The 23,198-nt window shown below is 39.4% G+C and overlaps 1 protein-coding gene across 3 annotated transcripts in view; it reads right to left on the bottom strand.

Annotated features, from left to right (window-relative positions):
• The window catches only part of NAA15 (N-alpha-acetyltransferase 15, NatA auxiliary subunit), a 65,241-nt gene that overhangs the window by 15,821 nt on the left and 26,222 nt on the right, over positions 1 to 23,198 (bottom strand). For 2 of the 3 annotated variants that reach the window (XR_010923666.1, XM_067568034.1), the window contains exons 7-17: positions 21,412 to 21,531; positions 20,587 to 20,682; positions 20,340 to 20,446; positions 19,755 to 19,827; positions 18,047 to 18,216; positions 17,132 to 17,284; positions 15,937 to 16,065; positions 12,886 to 13,099; positions 10,925 to 11,118; positions 7,769 to 7,877; positions 6,442 to 6,540 (exon numbers count right to left, since the gene is read on the bottom strand). Coding sequence is in view for 2 of the 3 variants with exons in the window: in XM_067568034.1 (XP_067424135.1) it covers positions 6,442 to 6,540; positions 7,769 to 7,877; positions 10,925 to 11,118; positions 12,886 to 13,099; positions 15,937 to 16,065; positions 17,132 to 17,284; positions 18,047 to 18,216; positions 19,755 to 19,827; positions 20,340 to 20,446; positions 20,587 to 20,682; positions 21,412 to 21,531 (1,464 nt within the window). In the remaining variant the exon portion in view is untranslated. Of the gene's footprint in view, positions 1 to 6,441; positions 6,541 to 7,768; positions 7,878 to 10,924; positions 11,119 to 12,885; positions 13,100 to 15,936; positions 16,066 to 16,166; positions 16,279 to 17,131; positions 17,285 to 18,046; positions 18,217 to 19,754; positions 19,828 to 20,339; positions 20,447 to 20,586; positions 20,683 to 21,411; positions 21,532 to 23,198 lie in introns of those variants that run through there. The other variant, XM_067568035.1, reaches the window with a different exon arrangement.

Below are 23,198 nucleotides of genomic sequence, written 5' to 3'. Positions count from 1 at the left end.
GGTGCAATCTAGCATGTCAAACCACACAGGGATAGGCCACCATGTGGCCTAGGAGGCTGAGGCATACCCTCGCTGTAGTGAGGGGGTGGGTCAAAATATGAGTTATAAACTCTGCCATCATCCGGAAACTTTCCTCCGGAAGGAAAGCTCTGGCCTTAGTAGAGTCCAGCATCACCCCGATAAACTCTATTCTTTGCACAGGGACTAATGTTGATTTGTGCTCGTTTATTAGAAGGCCTAGTGCTTGGCAAGCATTCCAAGTAGTTATGAAGCTGGCCTGGACTTGAGACCTTGGCCTGCCCTTGATGAGCCAATCATCCAGGTAAGTAAACACCTGCACTCCTCTCCTTCAGAGGTAGGCTGCCACCACTGACATGCATTTGGTGAAGACCCTTGGTGCAGCTGAGAGGCCAAATGGAAGCAGTGAATTGGTAATAGAGGTCTCCTACCATAAACCACAGGAACCTCCTGTGACTGGAGAAGATCGAAATGTGAAAGTAGGCATCCTTTAAATCGAGAGTGGCATACCAGTTGCCAGGATCCAGTGAAGTAATAATGATGGCTAGGGAAACCATACAAAACTTTAGCTTTTTGAGGTCTCTGTTGAGGTGCCTTAAGTCCAGGATATGCCTCAGACCTCCCTTTGCTTTTGGAATCAGAAAGTAACAGGAATAAAATCCTCAATCCCTTAGGTCCTGGGGAACCTCTTCCACTGCACTCACCTGCAAGAGTGCTTGCACCTCCTGAGCGAGGAGTTGCTCGTGAGAGGGGTTCTTGAAGGGGGACAGGGAAGGAGGGTGGGATGACGGGAGTGAGGCAAATTGGAGGGTGTAACCAATAGCCACAGTGTTGGTCTGATGTTACAGTAGCCCAGGCTGTAAGGAAAGGGGGTAAACAGGAAGAAAACAGAAGGAGTGTTGGATCCATGGGTAGAACTGGTAGGTCACCCTTGGGCGCACCTTCAAAAGGCCTGCATTCTGCCTCAGTTGTGGCGCAGCAGATGACGAGAACTCTGGTGTCTTTTGTATCCTTTATTCTTTCTCTTATAGGAGACCCTGTGGGGATGGTCCCCAAACCGCAGCTAATGTTGAGGCTTGAAGTGCCTCCTGGATGACGGCGGGGTATATAGGCCAGTGTTGCCCTCGAGTCCTTCATGCCATGCAGCCTAGAATCTGTCTGTTCAGCGAAGAGGGCCGTGCCAGCAAAGGGCAGGTTCTGAATCGATTGCTGGACCTCCAACGGAAGGCCCAAGGACTGCAGCCATGAAGCCCGTCTCATTGATACCGCTGAAGCCATGGTCCTGGCTGAGGAGTCTGCTGCATCAGAGGCAGCTTGCAAAGATGCCCGGGCTACTGTTCTCCCATCCAAGATGGTTTCAAACTCTTGTTTGGAGGGGGAGGGGACAATAAGTCCGTAAACTTTTCTAGCGACTGTCAGATATTAAAATGATACCTGCCCAGCAGCGCCTGTTGGTTTGCCATTTGTAGCTTTAGGCTAACAGTGGAATACATTTTTTGTCCAAATAAGTCCAGCTCTTCGCTTCCTTATTTTTGGGGGTTAAATTTGCTTTACCCTGTCTGTCCCTCTCGTTAACAGCAGTGACCACCAGCAATCCCAGTGAGGGGTGGGTGTAAAGGTATTCAAACCCCTTTGCTGGGACATAGTATTTCCTCTCTGCCCCCTTTGACATGGGGGGGCAAAGAGGCCAGGGTCTGCCACAGCACTTTTGCCAGTTTAACCATCCCTTCATGAACAGGGAGGACCACTCTACTGGGAGCTGCTGACGCCAGAATCCCAAAGAGCTCATCCACTGGTACATCCAGTTCCTCTATTTTGAGGCCTAGGTTAGATGCAACTCATTTTAGCAGATCTTGATGGGACCTGAAGTCATCCAGGAGCACCGCTGAAGAAGGTTCTGCTACTGCCTCATCCGGTGATGACGAGGAAGAGCCGGTAGCTGAGGTGGGGGAAGGGGCCACTGCTCTGGATGGGGTGATCCCCCTGGACTCGAGGCCTGTGAACCTTCAAGGTCCAATTCCATGTCCAGGTGCAGTGCTGAGCTCTTGGGGATAGAGGACTTCAGTATCGATGCACCTCTTGCAGGACCGGCCTGCAGGATCCCAGATGGAAACCCACACCAGTAAGACCATGGTCCTGGCCATTGTCCTTGCAGCCATGCCCCTATTAGTGGCACTGTCAGGAAGCCGGGCATTGGAGCCGGGGCCTGCCTCATCTGAATTACCTCATTGCTTTCCGAGAATGAGGCCACTGTCCGACGGCCAAAGCGGTGCTGACTCCAACTATCTCCCGGTGCCATATGGAATGTGGCGATATTCTGGCACTGGTGAGCAGCACGGAGACCCCGAATGCTGGGCATGACAGGATCAGCTCTTGTTCTTAGGTTTCTTGTAAGGACTAGGAGAGTGGGATCGAGCTGCCGGCAAAACGTGCCATGAGTCCGGCGACCTGCGTTGTTCTGAGGCCCTGTGGTGCCGATCTTCTAAGGACTGGTGGCGAGAGCCCGGTCTATCATTGTCTTGACCCAGAGAACGTGTTAACTCCAGTGACCGTCTGTGCACTGGTGAATGGTGCCTGGGGGACAAGGACTGCCGAGCAGATCTGTTAGCTGGATTGCCCTTTGATGGGTTACCTGCCAGTGCTGAGTCTCAGTGTAGTGGCTTGCTGTCCCTCGGCATTGGCGGCACAGGCTATGCCAGGAGGTCCTTCACTGCCTGAAAGGCCTCTGGGGTCAATGGCACCACCAGGTGGCTAGGCCTTCTACAACTACCCTGAGTTGGTGGGGGGCCCAGTGCGGGGGTCGAAGCTCACAGTGGAAGGGGCCCTTTGGAGGTGGGGAAGATTGGCAGCCTGACGCAAGTCTCACCTGGTCCCCCTTAGTTTTATCCGCCAGTGAGCGACTCCGCTCGGTGCATGTCTTCTTAGACTTCTTTATCGGTATCAGGGATGGTGATCAGTGCAGAGAGGACAAAAAGGGTGCCAGAGGGCACTGCGTGCACAAATTACTGTGCTTAGCACCAAGTCCCAACTGCCGGGCTCTGACATCGGTCTAAGTGCTGACTCCATCAGCATGGCCTTAAGATGAATATCCTCGTCTTTCTTAGTCTGTGGGCGAAAACTATTACAGATTTTGCACCTCTCATGGATGTGAGTTTCCCCCAGACGCTTTAGGCAACTTTGATGCTGGTCACTCCTTGGCTCCTCCTTACATGAAGCACAGGGCTTAAATCCCGGGAATTGGGGCATGCCCTGACCCTGGGACTCTAACAACTACAATGCTATGACTAACTATTGATAATGATTAACTATATACACTAGAACAACAGAAAAAAACCCACTAGTTTTAGCAAGAGAACTTGCGAAGGCCGGAGACATTCCAGCATCATCATTGGTGGCAAGAAAGAACTGAATGGGAAGGGAGCTGACAGCGCCTACATGCGGGCACACGTGCATGCTGTTGCAGGGGGTGCTAGAGCTGGCTTATACGGGTACCACTAGGAGAAAAAATTTTCTAGCACCGGTGCATGAAGCACGCACACACATCTAAATTGGGAATGGACATGAACTAGCACTCGAAGAAGAACCTGGCTAGCAAAGCATGCCCAGCAAGGTCAAATAAGCTCCCCGGAAATGGGAGATGAAAAAAAACACCAAACCTCTCACTACTAACAACAACTAACACTAACTAAAAACCAAAACAAAACTGTAGACCATACTAAGGCACGGCCAAGGTGGACATACTAGAGCTGTGTCTCAGACCAAGGCAGTAGAGAAGAAATTGAGGGCAGTTTGCCAGCGCAGCTCTATGTACCCTTGGTGTACGACACGTGCATATGTGCACCGAACGGATGCTGCTAATGGAAAACCTCCAGTCAAGGGCTCAAGAGGCACAAACGCACCTGAAGTGGAGCATCCATAGGGACACTTCTCAAAGAAGAACTGAATGTGATTCCGAGATATGTCCAAAGCAGGCCATGAGGTGCATGGGAGGTCACGTGAACATCTGCAGCAGGTCCAATAACTAAAAAACTGTCTCAGCCACTAAGGGGCTATCAGGATTACTGTAGCCTGGTCTCTCCTAATCTTGGATACTATTCTGAAGATCAGGGGAATCTGTGGGAATAAACAAAGGAGTCCTTGGCATTACCAAAGAAAGGTGTCCAGCAACAGTCTTGGAGTCATGCCTCCTCTGGAGAAAATTTAGTGTTGTCCTCTGTGGCAAACAAGTCTACTATGGGAATCCCTCATTAATGAAATACGCAGTCTATGACAAACTTCTTCTTTGGTCATATATGGTTGGTCCATGCATGTCTAATTAACAAGTCTGCCAGGTCACTGTTGGGATGTGTAGAACCAGCAGGGTTATCCCATGTTGATGACTCCATCTCCATGGCCTAATGGTGTCCAGGCAGAAAGAGCATATACTGCTTATACAGTACTTCTTGGATGTGCTGTCAGGATTTGCACCATTGTGGACTCCCGCAGAACAGGTAGGAACACTATGCATGCCAGCCTGATGGGTCTCAGCTCCAGGACTTTCATTTATAACTTCAGGTTGTCCTAAGACCATATCCCTTTCATCTGCTGATGGCTCAGATGGGCAGCCCATGCAGTTTCTCAAGCACCTGTGATGTGTGCCAGTCAGGGAGGGGACAGAGAATGGTATCTCTTAAACAGCTTCCCTGTTCTGCAGATGGTCTTTTTGGAGAAAGCAGGCATGTGCATTGGGACCCCTTAGTGAAAAGTGCAGGAGTACTGAACCTTAACAAAAAAGCTTTTCTTCTAACTTTTTGTTAAGATATTTCAGCTTAAACAAGTATTAAATACAGCAAATAAACATTTCCTCTCTCAAAACAAGATCAGAGTTTCCAATGTAAAAAACCAATTAAAAAAACAAAAAGCCTTTGTTGACCCATTCTCCTCTTCTCCCATCCTGTTGAAAGTACAGATCCATTGTCCTCTTCTCCCACATCCTACTGGAAGTATAGATCCACAGGACCACCACCTTCTTTGATCCACATGTTTAACCATTACTGAATTTACCTAGACTCTTTCACCAAAGAAAGAGCATATTTGGGCATACAGTACTTGTTTAAGCCCACCTCTTTACTGGAGACATTGCTTGCCATGTGCTACATCTGTTCTGAACTTCCAGCAGGATTGGAGGAGAGGTGGGACTCCAACAAACTTCTTAACAGCAAATATATTACCCTTTAGGTCTCCTAAAAACATCATGAAGAAGCAGATGTGCACAACCCCAATTTTTACTTACACCTTTGTAGATCACATCTAAAAAGTTAGTCAGCAGAAGTTAATTAGGGCCATTGAAAATATGTATTAGTGGACCATCCTTTTGTATGTTTTAATTTATGGCTAGGTGCCCAGAACACAAGAAGCTTTCCTAAAAATACTGTATTGAATAGTTTAAAAGTATTAATCTGACTCTGAATAAGTAGTAAGTAATGTAGGATGTAGTATGTTAACATTTTATTGCAACTTTGCCTTAATAACAAATAGTAAGACATAGATGTTGAGTATACATTTTATATAAAATTCATGAAGGCATGTTGTGGTATAAAATTATACTGGTATGAGTTTCACATAGCCACATTAGTCAACAACTCTCAATTGACTTCATTTGATGCCAAGAACTGGCAGTGCCTCTCCCAAGTTATGCAGGACATACATCATCTCTACAAAATCTTTTATACCACCAACATAATCAAGTACTTTGTCTATGCCACATTAAAAAAAGACAAACAAAACAAAAACAAAACAACGCTTTCCCCCGCCATATCCATTTAACTGCAAAATCCATTGCCTTGAATGGGAAAAAATGTAATTCTAAAATGATCAAAAGGTTTTTCTAAAAGTTAGGGATCTACATTAGTTAAAGGGATAACGTCAACAAAGTTTGGGCCAAAATTAGAGTTCTGAAAAAAAACAATCTATTTTTTAAACAAATAAGTATTCTCATGGAGCATTTGTAACCCAAAGACTGCAACATTATGAACCTAAAAGTAAAACGTTTACAAAAAGATGAATCTATATTCATCAAATTTTCGTTATCATAGCTGCAAGAAATGCAAAAAGGCAACAGAGCATATATATCAGGAAGTAAATTTGACTTAAAATTCCTTACTTTTAATAGCACAGATCAAGAAATTTATTTATGGAATATGATTTTTGACATCCAAGTGCTCGTTTAAGTCACTCAGTAGTAGTTAATCTACTACTATAATCAGTAGTACTGTTGATCTAGCAACATGAAATTATCCTTTTAAAGAACATTCTAATATATGTACATTTGATATTAAATATTTTGAATGAATTGTATTGATAGCTTGTAAACTGAAACAGATGACTACAAAAGATAGCTGGAGATAGCATGTATATACAGAGTTGCATACGACAGATACATACCACTGCCAAAGAGGTGAATCATACACTCATGAAGCCAAGGATGACTGGAGTCAATAGTAAATGCTCTCTTCACAGACTGCAGCATCAGAAGAAATTTTTCTATAAATAAAATAATGGTGGTGGTTGGTTACAGAACTTCCTCTGAAAATCCTAAATGGAACCATCAAACTAAGTTTTAGATGTTAAGATTGAGAACATAATTATGTTTGAAATTTCAATGACAAGAACAAATCAAAGATGAATGTATTACCATTGCTTCTTCTGCAAGTAATTCACTGTTCAGAATGCCCCTATTTTCTTAAAGCTAGTGCGTGAATTAAGAGAGACAAACTATTCAAACTAAAACAATGTTTTATTTGATAACTTAAAACGTACAAATGTTAAGCAATTAAAATTTCTAGTTTGGACAGCAATTGTGTATCTTGTTCCTTTGTAGAGTTTAGTATTACTGTACTGATAGTACAATTTCTCTCAATACAGTAAAATGTGGCCAAATCAAGGTTGCTGTGAGAAGGTACTGCAGATTTCTGAGTTTTGTGCATGCCAGAAATGCCTGAGGGCTTTCAAATCTCACTTTATTTTTCATAGCTGAAACTGAAAGGCCAGAAAAAATCAACATCAGAAACATCAGTGCTGGAGTCACCATAGAGGCAAGTGTAAATAACAATGCTTGGATGGTCTGTGTCACAGAATTCTAAGCAGCAATATGACGTTTGTAATTCAGCCTGGACCCAATAGGAAGGAAGAGAATACTGCCCACAACCCCTCAGTGAAGAGCCCTGACCTAAGCACATTTAATACCTATCCTGGTCAGAAATGGACATTAGCAGCATATCCCATTTTGAAGCCAGATTTATGAGTGTCCTGATTCAACACAGTGAAGATCTTTCTGCTACAAGACACATCAGTCTGAAAGAAATCTAAATATTACCTACTGTTACATAAGAACACAAGCCTGAAATCATATTAAACACTTAAATCCAAATGTAACAATCTGCATTCCTTTAACTTGCATTCAAGAACAACTATGGGTGCAAGCAAGCAAGCTGGGAACATGTAAGTTTGCACATCATCATCTCTGGTCCTGAAGGATTTAAAGAATACAGCAAAAAAATGTGGATAAACACCCGCTCTTCCAGATCTGTGAAAAGGTGGTCCTTGTTACAGGTTGTCCACAGAACACGCATGGTGTATCCAATGAAAAGCAAGCTGCATCAATTAGTGATACTGCAGCAGTATAGGTCAGTGATGATTAATTTTCATAGCTATTACATTAGTCTAATGTGATAACTATGAAGTTCTTTACTCTATTAAATTTCTCACCTACCTTTCCTGAAGTAAATCTCAAAAGCAAAAAGATGGGTCTCTATTTTGTTCTTCACCAAATTCTTCAACGGTGTTAAAAATTTAATGGCTTCTTCCAAAGGTGCTTCAACCTAAAAAGGCAAGAAATGTGCTACATAAATGGGAATAACATAAATGAGATTCATTTTCTCCTTTACCAATAGGAATATGAACTTTCTAGTTTGAAGGCAAACTAGCAATACGGCAGCTTTCAAAGGGTGATGCACATGGATGCCCTAAAAGTATATTATTTCATATATTGTACATCAGATACTGCATTCAGATGTCAGTATAAGAACATGGACTGCTAAAGTATTAGCATGCCTTAGTGGCCCCCCCCTCTATTTATTTATTTTTTAAATGTATGCCCAGGTATCTAACACTGTGCTGATATGCCACTCGAAGGTCACTGGAGCTGCCAATCCATAACACCATTCCTAATTAAGATGCTGATAACTTTTAAGGAAGACAGAAATTAAATATTGATCTTGGTTACTAGATCCCAGCTAGGACAGTCCAGTAAACAAAGTTTTATTTCTCTCCTGCTTTGTGTTTTTTTTCTATAAAAAGAATGGCAACAATTTTACTTTGTGGGTTCTGAATACCTCTAGATGTCATAATTTAGGAACCTTTTGTCCAATTCACTTAAAAATTTTAAAAACATCTCTAGCTCTTTGCCGTGTAGAAATGGATCTCAAAATTTAACCAGCCAACAAGAAGGCTCATCAGTGGAATACAATTTCCTCTCCAAATGATCTGTGAGGGCTCCTGCTAAGCCTCCTAAGATTCACTGGGTGTTCTCCCCTCTCCTAAAGCCTTTTAGGAAGTCCATTCCACAAGATCAGCTCCTCTCACACTGACCCAAACCCCATGTTCAGTCAATCACCTCTTCTTACCGTAGGCGCCTCCTGAGATCTTCCAACTACTTTCTGGGTTATCGCAGGAGTCTCTTCTGATGAACCAAAAGAGGTTTGTCAGGTGGAAAAGACAGAAAATGCTAGTGCCTCCTCCTCATTTTCTCCAGCTATTCCTCTGATCTGTTCCCAAGCATCCTCCAATCCCTTCATTCCTCCTGCTACTAGTCAAATCATGATATTTTTGGTGAGAGAAGGGAAACATTGGGGAGAAATTCATGTTTGGCTGAGGAGCACCTTGCTTGGATGTCACAGGAGCAGAAAAGTCCAAATGGGAAGAGCACTCAGGAACTGCATAGAGTTGCAAGACAATACAGGGGCAAAGTTCTGGTACTTCCCTGACCTCTCAACCTGACAAACCTCCTGTGGTTCAGTAGAAGGGAATCCTGCTGATGCAACAATACCTTGTGTGTACAAACATTTAGCTCAAATCACATACCCAAACACTGCTTCCCTGATACCATGATTCTTCATATAATGCACACAAAGGAGGGGCTTTGCTTCACTCAGCTAGTGCCAGTGGACGAGGAATCACCATCTGCAGCTTATTCATCATGGCAGAAGCAGAATGGTAGTTGTACATGTCTATTTCTCTATGGAGGACTGTTAATATGATCCCTCAGAGCCCAAAAAGAGTTCTTTCCAATTGGAAAGGAACAGAGCAAGAAATAAAGCATATTGAAACATATTAGTGCAATGATGAGAGACACCTCTATTAACCTTATCCCACGGTATCTGCCTGAACATGGAGATATTGATATATTATTTGAGCAGAGAGACCCAAAAAAGGCATGGGGAACAGTTGCTGTCAGCTCAGTTAACATGACTAGTGAAGTCAGCATTCTTCTGACCATTCTGAAGGATTTGTTCTGCCAGAGATCCCTCCCTAACAGTTAGCAAAACAGACTGAGTGTCTTACTACATGTTAGTTTAGCGAGTAGTTAGAGCCCATGGTGCTAAGACAACACTTACTTACCCTTATGGTAGTCTCAAATGTCTAACATTTAGAGACCGAAGCAATTTAAATAAGAGCCAGCTGTTGCCTTTATTATTGGTAATATATTCTTTCAAAAACAGGAGTGTCAAAGTCATTTTCTGGTAAAAGCCAAACATCACATTTTAATTAAGGTCTATCAGCTGGGACTACCCTACTGAAAACTTAAAAATTTTAAGTTAGTAAAGATTTTGTTGCAATGTTGGCATTTCACTTGCCACAAAAGCTTTCTTTGCCTCACTCCTCACAGGTATGCTTCATACAAAATCAGCACCGGTCACTCAACTATTCCTCTGCCACAGCTCACATTCATGGTCTTCATCAGCACTAATTTGCATTAGTGTAATTCCTTCCTCTGTGGTTTTGCTTAACCTTGTCTCTAAAATTCAGCTTGCCCAATCTAACTATTTAATCTCCACACCAAAAATCAAACCTATCTTTTCACATCACTGGCTTCCTGTCACCATATCAGCTTTTGTGTTTAAAATCCCCAATAGTATTCAAGATCTTCATGGAATTAATCTGCTCTCCCCATCTGTTCAGCCTAGATTCCTCCATGCTGTTCCCTACACTTAAAATGTTTTCCTCCTACTCCTACTCAAAGCTTCTAAAAGAACAGAAGCACAGAACATTCTTGTCATATATTGTTCTCCCTCTACTTATTGCAGTTTCTTTGAGTGTAAACTATTCCATAACACACAATCCAACCTCAAACCTATCCTCCCAGTCTACCACGAATTCCAAACAAACTTTTCCACCCAATTTCCTCAATCTTTTTACTGAATTTTTTTCAGTTACCTCATTCATTCCTGATCTACCAGTTCCACAAATGCAACCTGCCTGACAAATTGAACATGCAAATTACTATGTAGTGAGAAGAATGTGATAATGAATGTATCTATCTCACCTTCAGAACATTAGTGACCTAGTACAACACATTTATGATGATATTTCTACTTATTGTGAGGGAGTATCAAACAGTTCTTGCTGCAATGCATGCTCTCTTTGAAGGACTAGAGACAAACACAATTCCGCGATAACCCTTGTAGATTACAAACCAGATAAGAAATTGTTCCAGAAACCTTTGTTTTGAAATAGTGACACTTTTGGATAGAAGCTATGCAAGAATAAAATTATTTAATGGCTCTCTGGAGTTGTATGTTCAAGGTAACATTCTGCAAAGCTGATTTTCATCCAATAGCCAATTACTGAACATCGTTCTGGTCAGTACCTTTGCTAGTTTCTCAGGGATAAGTTCTTCTTTCGGACCGCCAATTTCCTCATCATCATCATCCTTTTTCTTCTTCTGATTTCTCTGCTGCTTCTCTTTTTCTGCATTCTTCTTCTCTTCCTCCAGTTGTGCTTTCTTCTGCGCTCTTCTCTGCTTATTGCGTAGCTTCTTTAGCTCTTTGTCAGACATGTTTGCTGCACACAGACAATATGTTTCAATAAAAGGGTGATTGTGCATAGATTATCCTGATTATTTTTTAAAACTACATATTTATTATTACTTTACTTCAAATGACTGCCAGTTACACCACATCTATTTTCTAACCCATATTTTTCCTAAGAAGTAATGCAGCCATAACATTTGTAAAAAGTTTTGACTTAACAAGTCAGTGGCAGAATTGGGAGTAAAACTCAAGAGCATAGAATAGATCCTTGAGTTCTAACAACTAAAGAAAACTCATGCTTAATGCGTCACTTAAAACATTTAGCAAAAATATTTGAGGTAAACAATTAAATCTTGAAATATATGGTGTCATTAGGTTTAACTTTTAACTGCCTACACAGATGAATAACCAGACTTTAGAGATAACACTGCATCAGTTTACATTTGCTGTAAGAAAGGGGGACACATGCCCCAAGGTATCTCTCCCTTCATCTCTACTCCTGGCTTCAACACTTGAAGGACAAAGAAAGCATCACTGGACTGGAGAGGGATCCTGGCTGAAAGAATTTGTCAGTCAGTAAAATATGTGGTGATACTTTTGCTTTGAAACCACTTAGCTTGTTAAATTAGGTGTTAGTTGCATTTTATCTTTTATTTCTTTGTAATCAATTCTAACTTCTATGCCTCATTACTTCTAATCACTTAAAATCTATCTTTTTGTAGTTAATAAACTTGTTTTATTGTTTTATCTAAACCAGTGTGTGTTTGGATTGAAGTGTTGGGAAACTTCATTTGGGATAACAAGATTTGTGCATATCATTTTCTATTAATGAAATGACAGACTTTACATGAGTTTGTATTGTCCAGGAGAGTGCAGGGCAGGACAAGACGCACATTTTTGGGGGGAAAGCCTGGGACTGGGAGTTTACTGGTGTTTCCCTGAAGTGTAATACATGGGTGGCTGGCTATAGTATTCATATAATATAGCTGGGAGTGATTTACATGCTAGAGGCTGTGTGTAAGCTGACCAGGAATGGTTGCTCAGACTGCAATGCAGTGTAAAAGGCACCTCAGACTGGAAAATTGAGAAGACTGCTGTCTGTTAGTCCAGACTGTACCTTGGGGAATGTCACAATGGCATAACTGAACTTTTCTAACTTTTTCAAGTCATCTTTAAATTTTGCTGAAACTTATTGGAAGAAGAGCTGCTTCAAATGCAACTCCTCAGATCAGTTACTTCAGGGATCAGAGATCATGAATATACATCATTTTCTTGATCACTCTCAAAATAAATTTGAATGCTTTTCTTTTAGAAATTATACAAGGGCTGAAAACATTGTTTTAGAATTACCCTCATCAAAATTCTACTTGGATTTTAACTTTAGCACTCGTATTGTATAAACAGGATGCATAATAATACCATTTTTCTTCTGTAGATCTCAAAGCACTTGAACAAAGGAGGTCAGTATCATTATCCAATTCTTATAGATGGGGAAACTGTTGCACAGAGAGGTAAAATAACTTGCCCAATGTCACCAAGCAGGCTAGTGACATAGCCAGAATAGAATCCAGATCTCCTGAGCTCCAGTCCAGCGCTCTATCTACTGGATCACACTGCCTCTATTTTCAATAGAGAGTTAGCATTCACTTGTTACAAGCTAATTCCTGACTTGCAACTTTTACCACTGAATTAAGAGCTCCAGTTTAACTATCAGCATCAAACAAGGAGTGTCATATCTACAGTGTACACCCCAACCAGTTAAACTACACACAAAATAAATGCAGGAAATTTCTTATACCTGTATCAGCCTCATGTTCTTTATTCTCATCTGTCAGAGGATTATCATGAAGCTTCAAATATATCTCTATAGCAATTCGTGCTGCCTTGAAGTAAAATGGATGTTGTCGAAGTACATCTTCTAGTTTTAACAAGTCCACATAAGACCTAAGTGTAATCTTTCTCATACAATAAGTGTGGAAGTCAAACTGGTCGTCTGTAATTTCTACAAAATGCTAACAGAAAACAGCAAGTTTTAGCAAAACAAACCTGAAATTCAAATAAGCAGCTATGGAAAAAAATGGTAAATAAAGAAAAAAACAGACAACTGATAATGGATCAGTGTTTTACGTACTCAACTAGAGAGTGTCATTCAAATTTCGGTACTTTGAGTTAAGAAAAACGTAGATGTGGATGAAGTTACAAAATGAAATGTTTCTCCTAAAAGATGACGAAAATAATTCCACAAGCTGCCTAATACCAAGCATTAAAAAAGGAACTACTCCAGGAGCGATGTAGAGTGTAAGAAATCAGGACCAACAAGCACTAATTTAGTTCTTTCAGACACTACTACAGTCAACAGAGGAGAGGAGAGTGATGGAAAACTAAAACAAACTTTTAAAAGAATATTTATTTTGTGAGAAAAAGTTTGTAGTGCTGTTAAATTCTAAGAACATAAGAATGGCGATACTGGGTCAGACCATTGGTCCAGCTAGCCCATTATCCTGTCTTCTGACAGTGGCCAATGCCAGGTACTTCGGAGGCTATGAATGACTAGAACAAATCATCAAGTGATCCATCCTGTCACCCATCCCAGCCTCTGGCAAACAGCAATCCCTGCCTATCCTGGGTAACAGCCATTAATGGACCTATCCTCTATGAACTTATCTAGTTCTTTTTTGAATCCCGTTATAGTCTTGGCCTTCACAGCGTTCTCTGGCAAGAAGTTCCACAGGTTGACAGTACGTTGTGTGAAGAAATACTTCCTTTTTTGTTCGTTTTAAACCTGCTGCCTGTTAATTTTATTTGGTAACCCCTAGTTTTTGTATTATGAGATGTAAATAACACTTCCTTATTTATCTTCTCCACAACAGTCATGATTTTATAGACCTCTATCATATCCTCCCTTAGTCATCTCTTTTCCAAGCTGAAAAGTCCCAGTTTTATTAATCTCTCCTCAAAAGGGGTAATTTTTCCATACCTCTCATCATTTTAGTTATCCTTTTCTGTACCTTTTCCAATTCCAATATATCTTTTCTCAGATGGCAGGATCAAATCTGCATGCAGTATTTAAGATGTTGCCGTACCATGGATTTATAAAGAGGCAAGACGATATTTTCTATCTTATAATCTATCCCTTTCCCAACACTGTTAGTTTTTTTGACTGCCGCTGCACATTGAGTGGATGTTTTCAGAGAACTATCCACAATGACTCCAAGATCTCTTTCTTGAGAGGTAACAGCTAATTTTGACCCCATCATTTTATAAGTATAGTTGGGATTATGTTTACCAATGTGTATTACTTTCCATTTATCAACATGGAATTTCATCTGCCATTTTGTTGCGCAGTCATCATGTTTTGTGAGATCCCTTTGTAACTCTTTGCAGTCTGCTTTAGACTTAACGATCTTAAGTAGTTTTGGATCCTCTGCAAATTTTGGCACCTCACTGTCTAGCCCTTTTTCTAGATCATTTATGAGTATGTTGAACAGTACTGGTCCCAGTACAGACCCCTAGGGGACACCACTATTTACCTTTCTATTCTGAAAACTGACTATTTATTCTTACTCTGTGTTTCTTATTTTTTAACCAGTTACTGATCCAGGAGAGGACCTTCTCTCTTATCCATAACCGCTTAAACTGCTTTGCTTAAGAGCCTTTGGTGAGGGTCCCTGTCAAATGCTTCCTGAGAAGCTAAGTACACTATATCTACTGGATCACACTTGTCCATATACTTCTTAATCCCATCAAAGAATTCTAGTAGATTGGTGAGGCATGATTTCCCTTCACAAAAACCACGTTAACTCTTCCCCAACAAATTGTGTTCATCTATGTGTCTGATAATTCTGTTCTTTACTATAGTTTCAACCAATTTGCATGGTACTGAAATTAGGCTTACAGGCCTGTAATTGCTGGAATCATCTCTGCAGCCTTTTTAAAAAATTGGCATCACATTAGCTATCCTCCAGTCATCTGGTACAGAAGCTGATTTAAATGATAGGTTACAAACCACAGTCAACAGTTCTGCAATTTCACATTTGAGTTCCTTCAGAACTCTTGGGTGGATACCATCTGGTCTTGGTGACTTATTACTGTTTAATTTATCAATTTGTTCCAAAACCTCCTCTAATGACACCTCAATCTGGGATAGTTCCTCAGATTTGTCACCTAAAAAGAATGGCTCAGGTTTGGGAATCTCCCTCACATCCTCAGTTGTGACGACCGATGCAAAGAATTCATTTAGTTTCTCAGCAATCCTTGAGTGCTCCTTTAGCATCTCGATCGTCCAGTGGCCCCACTGGTTGCTTACCAGGCTTCCTTACTTAAAAAATTTTAAGAAGAAAGTCATGAGAAACTTTGTGGACTGGTCCAGCCTTAAGCACACAAGCTGAGTATCTGCCAAGTACCAAACAAAGTTTTAACTTGTGGCACAATTTTTCTCCTCCAGCAATGAAACCAGAGACAAATCATTCTGATCTTCTGGCAACTTTCTGACACCATGGGAGTATAAATCATTACATCAGTTTGTCAAGACCCATGCAGATTAAGTCCCTATCCTGCAAGAATTTAGGCACATGCTTAACTTTATTCATGTGAGTACTGCCACTGAACATAATGGGACTACTCATATGAGTAAGATTAAACATATGCGTGTTTTCAGGATTGGAGCTTTATTTAATACAGTTACAAATAGACATAGGTATTGCCTACAGCTGCCGTTTCACATTTGGAAGGCAACAGCATGTCAAAGGAAATTACAAGATTTCTAAGGGCCAGACTAGAGATGTTAATGTTTAGATGGAAACATGTCATGACAGTAAAGCTAACAGATTAAATATACTTAGATACATACTCTCTCAATTTCATGACATTTCTTAAGTGCTTCTCCGAATTTATTCATTGCCTTGTAAGCTTGGGCACATTCTGTCTGGAACCACATGCACTGCATTTCATTCAAGTTCTCTACTGCTGAGGTTCCTTCCTAAAAGCAAAACAGAAGCATTAGAAATAGTCTAAAAAACATTCCCCTGCTCAGGCACACCCCAGTTGTTTCCTCCTGCCTTCCTTCCCTGAAGGAAGAGAGGAGCAGGCGAATGGAAGCAGTAGCTATGGGTAGTTTGTGGCCTCAATCCTCTGACAATGAAAGAGAAGTCATTTTGAAAGTGAGCAATCTGGCGAAAGGCTACTCCAGCTTCTGCTGAAAAATAAACGTTCAGTTATGAAGAATAGTGACAAAAAGTGAACATAAATTCTCAAAAATTCTTCAGATGTAGCCTATGAACAAGATTTCAGTGCATTTTAGCCTCTAATTTATAAAACAAAAACAGTGTGCCTATCCAAGGCTAGAGATGCCCTCGCTATAAACAAGAAAAATATAAAATTAAACAATCCGCAGAACACAAAACTGTCTTCTGATTACTCTCAGAAGCCTACCTCCATAGCAGCCCAACAAATAAGATGCACTTTGCAGCACGCCTTGGAAATCGTTATACCCAGGATATTTCAGATATATGGGATAGGAATAATCTGTTTGAAAGACAAGGGCCCCTCACAGAACACTATCACCATCTACATGGAACTTCTATGAGGAAAGTTTGAATAGTCTCTGTTGAAATCATTTGGAACAAAAAAGATTTCACAAAGGATTCTAAATTTCTTAAAGGAATTTTAAGAAGTAATTTTAAATCTAATTAATTGATTTATTGGTAAGTTCTCTGAAACTTCTGTACTCAATAAAGTGCTGTCCTTTTGGGAAGCATGTATTGTATTTTTCATATGTAACAAAGAAGTTGAATTCTCATAAGTGCAAAACTCAGCTTAACCTTAACTACAGAGCCATTATCACCATGTAAATTAAATCTACTATGTAAATGAAATAAACTACTACAAGTGAAACAAGCAACTTTCAGACCTCAGCCAGAACAGGGAAAGAAAGCTCATTACTGACCAAAATAGAGGTTCAGAAGGACAGCTAAAATATGCAAGATACTTTACACTTGATTATGCCTGCATTTTGTTCATCAAAAGCTATAGTAAATGGAACAAACCCTTGTAAACTTAGAACACATTTCTTCTGCCTCTTTAATCAAGTTGGCTTTCAACATATATTTTGCACATTTGGAGTTGATAAATCTGTCTGCTGTGTCCAAGGCCTGAGCTTCATCCATCCACCTTGCAGCTTCTTTGATGTTTCCAGCATGCTTAAAAAAGAAAAAAATTCAAATCAAGAAAGCAAGAAAATTGTAAAATACACATAGTTTAGCCTTATCCACCCACTCTTCATTAACAAATTAAATATTACACATTAGGGTTAATCTACACAAGGTACAAAAAAATGTATTGAACAGTCTTATTTAAAACAAACAAAACCATCCCCCAAAACAAAAAGGCGGCAGTGCAACTGCATCTCAATATTATGGAGTTGCCCTCCTTCGATACTATAACCTCCAAACAGACCTTGTTAATCCACATTTTGCTAATTCATACACCTAAGAGCACTTACTAAAACCAGGCCTAACTACAGCACTTTCTGAGCTGTTACAGAGAACTGTGGTCAGAATAGGTGTTTCTTTTTTTTTTTTTTTTAAAGACATGATATATTTAAAAATAATTAAGTTTACTAGTTCATTAGGATTTAGCAAAGTAAACTAAAATTAAAACTCAAAATTAACAAAGTACATTTTGTGATACACTTCTCCTTTTTAACTGTTTGTTCACTTACTAATTTGCAATAAACTTATTCATGTAAATTTAGGGAGGTTCTACTATATGGAAATTTAAGAATTAACTGAAACATTTCTATGGGTCTTAAGTTTTGTAAAAGTCTGCTCATACAAAACCCGATGCTTCAACCAATATTAGTGCTGAAACACTACAGGGAAGTACAGTCATGATGAGAGGTCTCAATGCAAAATAGAAGAGAAGTTCTATCTGATAATTAAGAACAAAGCAATCAAGATTACCTTATAGATTTTAGCCTTCACAAGGAAGAGTTCTATCAAGGTGGGAGTACTTTCTATAGCAGCATTTATGTATTCCAGAGCCATGGATGGCTGCCCAATTTTGTCATAATGTTGTGCCAAGTAGTACTGGACCCAAAGTAAAGTGGTTGGAGGTTCTTCTTTACCATCATCTATGTGGGAAAAGATGTCATATTTTCCATTTTACCACTATGTAGCATAAGGAATATCCTATTGATGTAGTGTACAGAATTTATTGTTTACTCTACCTCTATAACTAGCTCTCAACCCACTAATAGACCAGAAAAGTAGGAAGCATGTTTACTTTATCTGGAGAGTAATCTTAGCACCTTCCTGTAAATTACTGTTTTAGGTCAAATATATAGTATACTAATAGCATATGCTAGCAATTGAAATATTTTATTGTGTTCTGCATTTACATCAATATATTTTCAATTCGCCAACTTAAAACACTTAAATAGTTAATTAGTTCAGATTAAGCAGCACCAATATATTCCTGTCACATTAAAAATATCTTTAAAAAGCTTGGGACATGGCTGGTGTTGGAATAAACTCCACCTAGGATAGATAAATATATTCCAATTTTTTCCAAAATAACCGTAAATCATAACTGTAGATATTTCCTTTGTGTGAAACAAACCATGGCTCTGAAAGGACTCAATCCTGAAAGGTGCTGAGCACTCTGCCCCAGATCTAGCAAAGCACTTAAGCACCAGTCAGTAAGGACTACTCAAGGCTTAAAGTTAAGTTTACTGCTGTATTGGGACTGGAGTGCCCAGTACTTTGTAGGAACAATCCCAAAGACTTTAATTCTTCAGACCTCTGACAGGATTTACCCCACAATTGTATTTTTTACTTTTAATACTTTCTCAACTGTGAAAATTAAATAAAGTTTTGTTCAGCTATGTCTACACACACATGTGAACCAATTTAATTTTTTTTTTAAAAACCAGTACTAATTTATGTTTAGACTTTTAATTCAGTTTGAGAGACTGACTTATTTCAGTTTAGCTCAATACCATAAAAAACCCAAAAGAAATTAAGCTAAAATGAAGTAAGCCATTCTCTTAGCCGAAGAGTATCTCCACACTACTTGTACTGGTTTGAAAAACACACCTTTAATTAACTGGCGCAAGTGTACATGTAAACAATGTTTTTAAATTCAAGGAAGGATGAATTTTTAATTAAATGCCAAAAAAAGGTTTTTCCAAGATTGCGAAATAGTTGTCATTTCTTGAAAAAAACTGATTGGCCAAGATATCTAAATATGGGAATTTTAGATCTAAAGTTCTTCTCTGTAAATAAAGAGTTTTATTATAACATGAATATATACACTAAATAATATCAATTTGGTTATAACATAATCCATTTTTATTTCATATGACTGTCATAATTATAATTCTCTCCTCATCATATTTAAGGGCGTTTCAGGCTATGATATCCTGAAGTGAGAATGGAGAGCTGCCTAGGCTAAAACAATATACATTTTGAGTACAAATTTAGAATATGCTAAGGTACTCAAATTCTAAGGAGGGCTACAGCTCACTTCTCCACTTTCAGAAAATTTTTTAGGGTTTTTTCTATTCCTTCACACACACCCACACATGGACACTTATACCTGCCTCTGAATTGTTACATATAACATGATGCTCACAGTGTTTTCATGAAGTATTATATCATTGGCACTCACCATTGGGGTTAAATAACCTGCAGCTTTTTAGAGAAGTTTCATAACCTACCACCAATTCTTCTATAATTGCCACCTACATGTGCAAAGACAAGACAAGAAATATTTGTGATCTAGGTGTTATTTCACTTCAACATGAACCTCCTTGGTGTTAGCCATACTGACTATTCTGAATAAGAGAACTACTAATGCAATATCCTAAGTCCCAGTACAGGGGAAGTGTGCTCAATCCCCACCTCTCCTTTCAGCATGTAGAGATAAATCCTCACAATTTTGTGTCTCTATACACCTAATTCACCTCTGGTAAGTAGTTCATGGTTTGGTACAATGACTGACTTGGAAAAGAGCTATGTAAATTTGCACATTAGGAAATGTAGCACTAGATTTTTGCTTCTGTGACCTAGAATAATCAGAAAAATCAAGTCAGTAACAGTAATACAGAGTAGTGTCAGCTGGGAGACCCCAGTCTAAGCACTGAACTTACAGGCCAAAGGAGGCTCAGACTTGTCATAATAAAGTTGATTTTATTTCTTTAGAGTATAAGAATAAACACAAATTGTTGCCAAAGAAGTTGGAAGATTCATTTACCTTCTCTTTATCTTTGTACAATGATCTCAAAGTATTAAAAACAGGTGGACAGCCTTTACTGAAATTCATCCTTAGAAACTTGTCCAGACATTCCTTAAACTTTTCACCTTTGGGGGAAAAGGAGCTGTTGATTTTGTTTTACCAAACATTACTTTACAATTTTAACTTTTTATATTGTTAAATAGAAAGTTCTAACAAAAAATATATTGTGAATTTATTTTTATTTGCTTGCCAAAAATGCACTTACCAGATAAAAAGTTTAGTGGAAGTCTTCTTGGAACCAGTCCTCTTGGGTACTTAGTCCAGGCCTCTTCATAGATTTTCAGCCTCTCTAGCATATTGGCTAGAACAAAACAAAATTTGGAAACTACTAAAAAGAATCTTTTCTGCTAATTAAATTAAACAAACCCCAGATTTGTATACTTAAAGAAACACAATTAATTTGCAATCTAGTCCATTTTGAAAAGTCAGTAAAAATAGTTTCAGGTACAATGGTTCTGAGGCCCCTGCCTATTTGTTATGATTGCATCTTCCCCTTTTAAAAAGGGCTTCTCTCTTCCATTGCTGTGTGAATGACCCACACAAACAGAGGAAAACCAACTATACAGGAAGAGCAATTAAACAGATTGTGTCTTTGACAGCACTTTAAATACTAAGTAAACAAACGAAGAAATACTTCTGTCTGAAATTTGTATGGACTGTAAACAGAAAATTACCATAAATGAAAGAGAAAAAAATGAACTTCATAGTGTCTCTTCTAAAAAAGAAGTGTGCTTCTATTTCTATCATTCATACAAACAGAAGGACTACAGCACTTACAATCTGTCTTCATCTGTCAAAGATAGATAAATAAAAAATGGCAAACAGGACATCAGGACAATGCAAGTCTTACAAGATAATGTTAGTATAAAAACATAATAAATCCCTACTACATATCAAAAACTAGACTAGAAGTGGTCAAACGTAAGTGCCCCTTTAGGAACGTACTACATGTTTTCAATGCATAAGTAAATGACAACTGAGCAAAAGTAGATTCTTGATACTCTATTATTACAAGCTGTAAAATCATTACCTGGTTTAAGTGCCCTTTCTAAGCCTTTATAGTAAGCCCAGTTTTCAGGATTCCTTTCTTGCAATCCTCTATACACCTCAGCTGCTTCTTCCAGCCTGCAGAGCTGTAACAGAAGTTCTCCTGTATAAAATTATACACTGAGTGTGAGGGAGAATGCAACATCTGTAATGCTAATTTGACTGTCAGACATTCCTCAGTTCTTCATTAATCCACGTTTCTTAGGCATAAACATCGATGGCATGAAGTAACTGACAGGTATAATTTTCATTTGACTAACAACTTCAATGTTGAGATTTAACAAGTTTTCATGTTCATAGCCAACCACTCATTGAGCTTTTCAGTTGAAGACTTATGCATGTAGAAGGAGTCAATTCATTAAGAGTGAGGAACAAAAATTAGATGCATCTTGGTTAAAATTTTTGAAGTAGTTTTACTATGGAAAGTGATTAAAAATGGTATATGGTAGTCCATGTTTATAGCTTCTTTAAGTCCAAAACAAATTTGCTCGGTTTGCAAGTAAAGGGACAGGTTTACAATATGCAAGTGTGAAAAATCACCTTTTCAGATTTGTACATTAAGCTATTTGTATAACTTGTGAGATGTAGTAAGAGATTCTGCAGGCAAGTTCTGCCCTCACTGACACTTTGGCAATGGGATGGCACAGTGGTAACAAAGACCGAATTTGGACCAGCATGTGTAACCAACATTTCTGTTGATGCTGGAGCCAGAACAGAATCCTGCTCACTATTTCACAGCTGCATTGACTTGGCAGTGCTAAAAAACAGTAAAAGTAATTTTACACTCACACCCCATTAAAGTAACTAGATGTCACATAATTCATGACACTCCCCAACAAACTGTTAAAGTAAGCACACCTAACTGAATTCATTAAGAAGGCATCACTTTTAGAGTAAAGCCTCAATAACTTAGGGCTGTTCTACACTGCCACCGGCGGCCGACAGGAGATACGCAAGCTACTTGCATATCTCCCGTTGATGTACCATGGCGTCTACACAGCACTGAATCAACAGGAGATGCCCTCCCATCAAAGCAGCCCTACTCCTTTCGGGTAGATGGACTAATTGTGTCGACCAGAGAGCCCATCTCCTATCAATTCAGCAGGTCTACATGACCCGCTCAATCGATCCCGCCTGCATCTATCGCTGCGGAGCCTGCAGTATAGACATATGGAGTGCATTTTGCGCTACAGAAAGGAAGAAAAGAGCAAAGTCTTACCCCCTCTCATTTAGTCCAGCAATTTTAGCAGCACAAGCTAGTGCTTACTACAGAAATGTTAACTTGGGCTATGGTTCTTCACAGAGCAGCCACTTCAAATAATCTCAAGCCAGGGAGAGAAACCCACCAGCATGACAGAATCAGAAAGTAATCTCTCAACACAAGAGACCCAGATAATGCCATGGAAGGCAAGAGTTAGCATTGCTAATTCAATTCTAAACTCCTATAAATGCCAGAACACTTTCTATTACTCAGTTATATTTCACTCATAGTATGTTTTATTATGCATTTTTAATATAAGTGACTCATTTCTTTGCAGACTTTTCTGTGGCACTTACTTGCAGTATCTAAGCACACCACAAACATTAATAAATGTAACCTCACAAGGCTGTTGGGGAAAAAAATAGGTTAGTATTATACCATTTTTACCGATGAGGAACTGAAAAACAGAATAAGTAATTTGTTCAAGATCATAAAGAAGCCCATGGAAAAGCTTGTATTCAGAACTCAGACCTAATTCTCAGTCCTGTGACTTAACCAATATTTTTTGG

Source organism: Emydura macquarii, unplaced genomic scaffold (genome assembly GCF_026122565.2).
Source record: "Emydura macquarii macquarii isolate MOO-44397 ecotype Brisbane River unplaced genomic scaffold, CSIRO-AGI_Emac_v2 contig_2834, whole genome shotgun sequence".
In the NCBI taxonomy this organism is placed as follows: domain Eukaryota; kingdom Metazoa; phylum Chordata; order Testudines; family Chelidae; genus Emydura; species Emydura macquarii.
This window is presented reverse-complemented; position numbering and strand designations above follow the sequence as displayed.